The following is a 7,110-nucleotide window of genomic DNA, read 5'->3' as shown; positions in this document are numbered from 1 at the left end:
ATCTTAAGCGCATACCCAATGTTATTGACACATTTTTCGATAGAAATACTAGTCAGATATTCCAATAATCCTTTGGGCTTTTCGAACTAAAATTAAAAATAAAGTTTTTGGTTTCGAAAGAATTCGAATAAACTTTAATATACTTTTAGAACCAATTTAAGGTGTACGTGTGAAAAAAAATTGTTTGAAGAGAAATTTAATTAATCATACTCCACATTAATTAGTGTTGGTATCTTAATTGGTTTCTGTAGTTAAAACAACGTAATAACAAGCTTAGGGCTGGATTAATTCGTCTAGTACTTAATGAACTATGTACTTGATAAATTAACTTGATATTTTTAGGAGCGTAGTTTTTTTTTGTAAAATTAGTTTGCCAGAATTTTTAAATCAGGTTTGAAAAAATCTAATATTATAAAGCTGAAGAGTTTGTTTGTTTGTTTGAACGCGCTAATCTCAGGTCCGATTTGAAAATTTCTTTCAGTGTTAGATAGCCCATTTATCGAGGAAGGCTATAGGCTACTTTTTATCCCAGTACGGGAAGTAGTTCCCACGGGATGCGGGTGAAACCGCTGGCAGAAGCTAGTAAGTATAAGATGGTGTCTAATGAATCTCGTCTCAATTTTTAGGGTAAAACGCACTATTTAAGTTTTCTTACACTAATTTGGGCATTTTGACTAAGTTAATATTCACTTGTGATTATCTCAATAAGGCAATAAAACCTTACAGCTTCTACATAAAAAAAAAACTAATTTAAATAAATGACCAAAGGTCGTTGATATTTTCGCCCAAATAAAGGTAAAATCCTGTTTGCTTAAAAAAAAATGGTAAAGTAACAAAAACAGGTTGACACTCAAGTTCGAATCTAACATAATGTACTTAGTATTATATGTAGCTTTGTTTGTACATGTCGTGTGGTTTTCGAAAACAAAATGTGTACCTTTGTGTTATTTTTTATCTTTTTGAACTCTGCTACAGCTGTGATTTATAGATTTAATGGTATGTTGGTCTCAATTTTTTATGTGTTTATTATAATCATCCATTTATCTATTAATTATCTTAATAGATTTTTTTAATACTCAAATAGATATATTAATTTGAGTGTAAAGTCAATGTGAAGGAATAAACAGAATAGAAAGAGAATACAAAAACATACACAATTGATGCAGTTGATTGCAACAATTTGTCAAAAGGGGAAAAAACTAACAATCGAATTGGCATTCGGAATAATATCACCCGATTTTTTATTCATACAAAAAATAACAATTATGAGCATTATCTTAATTAAAATCAAACAGTAAATTCTAAGGTACATAATAATTAAATGTTTCAACCTTCTCATTAAATCATGCAGGTATAAAAACATGTTTTACCGCGCCCTTCAACGTTATCAATGTCAATTCAATGTTCATTCATTTATCCTCAAATTTATTGTTCTTTAGACTCGGCGTACGCTGTCATGCCTCCTCTATTTCATCTTGATAACTATGAGGAGTGTTTTGATGATCCAGAAGGGATATACTGCACCCTGGAATTGACCCTGGTTTCTGAAGAACCCAGCTCGCTGCTGATTATGATTCAAGTAAATAGACAGTGTTTTTTTCTTATTTAACACGTTTTGTTTTCCTATAAATATATTTTTGTTGTGCGCCGATTCTGAACAAATTTTTTAAAACACCTTTGTACTGAATTATTATTTTGCATTCTTGTTTAAATGTATGAATTGATAAACTTTATCAATGTATTGTCTTACTGTATGTTGTGTTTAAAAAAGATTATCTATTCACTATGTGTAATGTTTTTTACAGGAATATTCAGAACACCAATCAACACATTTTAACCATACCATACTAAACCAAGGTATTTGCATTAAGAAAACATGCAAAGAATTCTATAAACCAAATGTGGACCCAAGATTGACCCTAGAGGCATGCCTTAATGAGTCCCTTTATAACAAGTACAAATTGAAAGCGAGGGTATCAAATGGCTTTGATTGTTCTAAACGAGAGAAGCATCCACCAATAGATTATGTGGATTTAACGGTTGGAATAATTTGCCTCATAATCTTGATGCTGAACCTTACAGGAAGCCTAAGCGATTATTATTTGGAAGAAAGGAAATTTCCTGGAGGTATTGTTACTGACATAATTTAATTATTTAGTTGATTTGTAGTGTAGGTACTTCGGATATTATATTTACTGTGGTTAGATTTGTGTTAGTTTTCAGATTTGTTAATTGCTTTTCAATATTTCGGAATTGGAAGAAACTGGTGGCGTCTCCCGATAAGTGTCAAGATGATCGCTTTCTAGCATTGAAAGGACTACATGGCATTAGGTAAGTTTTTTGATTATAGTTAAAATTAAATTTTTGATTATATTTGTTTTTACACCCTTTTCGTCGTTTAACATAACTTTTGGTTTAGATCCAGTTGATCACCTTTGTTTGAATATATTATTTTCATATGTCTCATCTTTCAGAGCCATTAATATTATGCTCGTGATAACATGTCATTCAGTTGCTACAGGGGAACTCTTGTCTGTCAACCCTCACTATATTGAAGAAGTAAGTAGTTCAATTATTAAGACTAAAATTAAGAAAACTATTACTGAACATAATAAAGAATTATTATTTTAATTTCAGTTATACACTTACAGCATTGTACACGTAATTCTGAATGGGACACTGATAATGCAAACATTTTTTATAGTCTCATCCTTTCTACTCGTGTATAACTGGTTGATAAGATCTGAGAAACATAAACCTTCTTGGAAATTGCTACCAATGCAAATAATAAGGAGATGGTTGAGGTAAAAACACAACAATACATGATTTCTCCGAGCCTTTGAACTTTGATGAAGTGTATTGTTCAAGTATTAAGAAGATTTATTTGAAAACAATCATTATTGTTATCATACAGATTGACTCCATCGTATGCCATTATCCTGGCGTTGACAGCTACTTGGTTCGGAAGAATAGCACCAGGACCATACTGGGAGGCAAGTTCTTATACACTTATTATTTGATAGAAAGTGAATGAACTTTAAATTAATTGAGACAAAAAACATTATCATCTGCCTAATCTTTCCCAAACTATATTGAAATCAGCTATTTAAAGAAACCACTACAATCACTGATAAGCGTCCATTTTCTTTTGCTACAGAGATACGTATCCCGAGAAATGGTTGACTGTCGCCAGGATTGGTGGAAACATCTCCTATACATCAGCAATTACTACGATGGCTCTAATTGTATGCCACAAGCTTGGTAACTATTCGATTTTATTTTTCTAGTCTTTTAGTTTTATGTGATCTTTACAAAATGTCGAATGTTATGGTAGCTTGTTTGTATGTTGTTGCTATGTTTAAAAAAGCAATTATGTTAAACTCAGCTTCAGCATATTTGAAATTCTAGCTTTTGTCAGCGTTTCTTGCTCGGCCCTTTGGAATTCGCGCTCCTGAATTAAAGTAGCCCATAGACTTCCTGGATAATGGACCTATCTTATCATACTGACGACAACGATTGCTTTTTATCCTTGTGCTGTGCGTGGAGTAATTCCTTCGGGTTTCGAGTAGATACGCTTGCGGAAGCTGGTTAGGAATAAAATCTCATCTCAACAGGTATTTAGCAGCAGATACCCAACTCTACTACATGGGAGTCATCATCTTCCTTCTATGCCGTAGTGGTCTCAGCAGGAAAATAATGCTAAGTCTTATCTTCATAGCAGGCATGATCTTGCCAGCACTACATACCTATTACCAAAACTTGGATGGGATCCTCATGATCACTCCACAGTAAGTTTTTAATATCTTTATACACTTTCCTTTCTTCCTTTCGTTTGTATTATTTTATCTTAACATTATTGGTGATGTTCATACTATACAAATGATAAAAAAAAGAAAAACTAAAACCAGTTTTCTTTAATAGATTTTCAACTCTATCTCCAAAGTGGCTTAATGTTGCTTGGTAAAATACAGATTGGTGTAGCTTGATGTGTTTATAAAATCCATACGTCTTATACAAACTCCATCTAGCATTATTTAGAAAAAGATCCAAGTTAATTTGATACATACATTCAAATCGTTAAAATCATTCTTGATTGCAGTGGTGCTTATACATATATGAATAGTAAACTTCATGATTATCTGCTTTCTTTCAGAATGGCTCTAACATTTTTTGTTAATAATCCGACGTTCGACAACACATACAAAAGAGGACACACTAATATGACTGGTTGTATCATTGGTATGGCAATTGGCTATATGTTGTATGACTGGCAGAAAACTCGTGGAGACCCTAAGAAATTCAAGGTAAATATCCTTGCAAATCCAAACTAATATTATAAATGCGAAAGTAACTCTGTCTGTCTGTCTGTCTGTCTTTTCTTCACGCCTAAACTACTGAACCGATTTGTGTGAAATTTGGTACAGACATAGTTTGAAACTTGAGAAAGGACATAGGATAGTTTTTATTACAAAAAATAAAAATAAAAAATAAAATTTATTACGGACATACAGTGCCATCTATTGGTCAAATGTCGAGCTGTTCCTATGCTCCGTAGATAGATGGCGTTAATCGCGCAATGGTGTCATTACACGTGTTCGGTTCATGTTATTGTTTTAATTCATCGGAAAATCCATCAGAAAAATGTAAACGGGCAAAACTACCCATGCTAAAAATGCGATAATAACTCTGTCTATCTGACTTTCCGTCACACCTAAACTACTGAGCCGATTTGGATGAAATTTGGTACAGACATCGTTTGGAACTCGAGAAAGGACATAGGATAGTTTTTATCCCAAAAATCCTGCGGGAGCGGGAACTTCTCAAAAATCCCGCGAGATCGGGAACTATGTGGGTAAAACCAAAAATCTGCCGGAAGTCACTATTCCACGCGAACGAAGTCGCGGGCAAAAGCTAGTAGATTAAATAATATCACCAAAAGAATCAGTCTTGGCACTTAATATTTTTTTAAATCTTACTTCCAAGTTGAAAAAATTATCTTTCACGTGTGCTTCTCCGAAATAAGCCATTTAACAAACAACCCATGCAGTACAAGCTATCCCTGAGAAAGTTATACAATGCAAGTGAAGCTTATGTGTTACAGGTATTAATAAATTTTACAAAGCAATTTAATGCTAATGGGTTAAAGTTTGAAGTGTCTAGCTGTCGATTACAGTCAAAAAATACTGAACGAAAGTCGTACAGCCTTAAATTACCTTAGATTCTTAACTGTATAATTATTTTTTGGACATGCCGCAGTAATCAAATACCTATAAACTCTGTCTTCTCGAATTTCCAGAAATATCGCTACCTATACTGGTGTCTGTTCCCGTTATGTGGTCTTTGCTGCTATTCTGGAAGCGTATTCTTCTGGGACCAGCCCCCATTGCCTCGCTACGTTCATGTGTTGTATGCTTTGCTGTTGAAACCAGTCTTCAGCGTTATCATGGGTGTTATTATAGCTGGAGTCATTGTTCAGTTTGAAGGTAGTGATTTTTTGCTCCTAGTAATTTAGTATTGTACATTGACATGCTTTTTGTTACTCGTTAAATGGTTCAATTACATACAATCTACTTATTAGGCCCAGTACCAAAGCGAAGCAGACCGAAGCGGAGAGAAGATTTTTTTGAACAACCAATAGAATTTCTTAGCTCACTGCTGCTACTGAAACGAGATGTTTGAACAATTTAATTCTATGGGTTGTTTAAAAACTTCGCTGCTCTGCTCCGCTTTGGTAGTCTAGGCTTTACCGACTGATAACTTACTGAATTATCTAGAAATATGTAGTTACATATACATTAAAAAATATCTTCTGCCCCTAGGTTTGTACCGGACAATCATAGAATGGCGAGCGTGGACGCTACTGAGCCGGCTGTCATTCTGTGCTTACTTGATGCACATTGCCATCATCAGAAACATCATAGCCATGCAGACAACCACTCAGAGAAGTACCATTCCTGGGGTCGTAAGTAATGTTGTTGTTCTTTTTGTTTTAAACATCCTTAACATCTGAAATCGCTAACAAGCGTTGAGTAGGTTGCTGATTAACGCTTATTCCTACTCTGTAGAGCTTTTGTCCTCCAGTGGCACAATAAAAACAAAATTTAATATAATATTTTGTACCTACATCATAAGTAAAGTAACTATTTTATAACACGGATATTTCAAAGGCAATTTCCGGGATAAAGCGTGTTACTATGAGTAAAAGTTACTAGGTATTAGGTCGCTAACATTATAATAATACCTACAACATAGTAAATAGAGTAACAAGTAAGTCAATAAATTAATCTTAGAAATTAAAGAGTTACTTAAGTTCTGAAATATTTTCTATTTTTCACAGTTGCTACAATGTGCAAAAATTCAACTGGGATCTTTCATATTCGCCTTCTTTCTCTGGATGTTAGTGGAAACTCCTTTCGTAAACCTGGTTCAAGCCATCTTTTCGAAGCCTGAAGCTGAAGCTCAAGAAAGCAAGGAAAAAGATACAACGAAGACAGTAGATGAAAGAAGTCCTTCAAAAACAGATGTACCTGTAAACATTGTGGTGTTGACCAAAATGTAATCTGACATAAATAAGCTTTAACTATACTTAGAATTAATTAAAAAAATATAGTTTTACAAGTTTTATACGACTTTAATTATAGATTGAGACGCATTTAAACACAGAAATTGGTAGCAGTACTTTGGAGATAGACAATAGGCGAACGTTCTATTCTTTTAACATTAAAATAATTTTTATTATATTAACCCTTTAATTCGCAACGTTGCACCGATGCAACTATCCAAACAAAAAAATATATTGCAAGAACCATCATTATTTTTTCTTATTTACAAAAATTTTAATAATGGATATACTGTTGCCATCTATGAAAAAAAATATTTATACAACTCACGCGCATCATTACGTAGTTGTGACCAAAATGATGTTGAGTCGACATTGCGCTCGTGGCCGACCGGTGAGTTTTAATAAATATAAATAGTTTTTATGCATTTATTGACAACTATTATTTGAAATATGATTGTTTATGAGTGTTTACAATTGTGCCATATAACGCCAATGTCAAATTCATATTCTACTATGAAATATAAGCACGTATTTACCGACGTTGCACC

At 33.5% G+C, this 7,110-nt stretch overlaps 2 protein-coding genes across 2 annotated transcripts; both read left to right on the top strand.

Moving 5' to 3' along the window:
• The first annotated feature begins 888 nt into the window (after nucleotides 1–888).
• On the top strand, nucleotides 889–2,819 carry LOC124638458. Its single transcript, XM_047175428.1, has 6 exons — nucleotides 889–996; nucleotides 1,440–1,579; nucleotides 1,806–2,127; nucleotides 2,217–2,331; nucleotides 2,475–2,559; nucleotides 2,638–2,819. The coding sequence occupies exons 1-6, from the start codon at nucleotides 930–932 to the stop codon at nucleotides 2,806–2,808; spliced, it is 900 nt and encodes a 299-aa protein (XP_047031384.1). The 5' UTR covers nucleotides 889–929; the 3' UTR covers nucleotides 2,809–2,819.
• Nucleotides 2,820–3,163: 344 nt separating this feature from the next.
• On the top strand, nucleotides 3,164–6,622 carry LOC124638358 (nose resistant to fluoxetine protein 6-like). Its single transcript, XM_047175299.1, has 6 exons — nucleotides 3,164–3,261; nucleotides 3,615–3,788; nucleotides 4,154–4,304; nucleotides 5,297–5,483; nucleotides 5,820–5,962; nucleotides 6,338–6,622. Exons 1-6 carry the CDS (start codon nucleotides 3,176–3,178, stop codon nucleotides 6,557–6,559), a joined length of 963 nt encoding a protein of 320 aa, XP_047031255.1. The 5' UTR covers nucleotides 3,164–3,175; the 3' UTR covers nucleotides 6,560–6,622.
• The last annotated feature ends 488 nt before the right edge of the window (nucleotides 6,623–7,110 follow it).

Source organism: Helicoverpa zea, chromosome 17 (genome assembly GCF_022581195.2).
Source record: "Helicoverpa zea isolate HzStark_Cry1AcR chromosome 17, ilHelZeax1.1, whole genome shotgun sequence".
Taxonomy (NCBI): Eukaryota; Metazoa; Arthropoda; class Insecta; order Lepidoptera; family Noctuidae; genus Helicoverpa; species Helicoverpa zea.
This window is presented reverse-complemented; position numbering and strand designations above follow the sequence as displayed.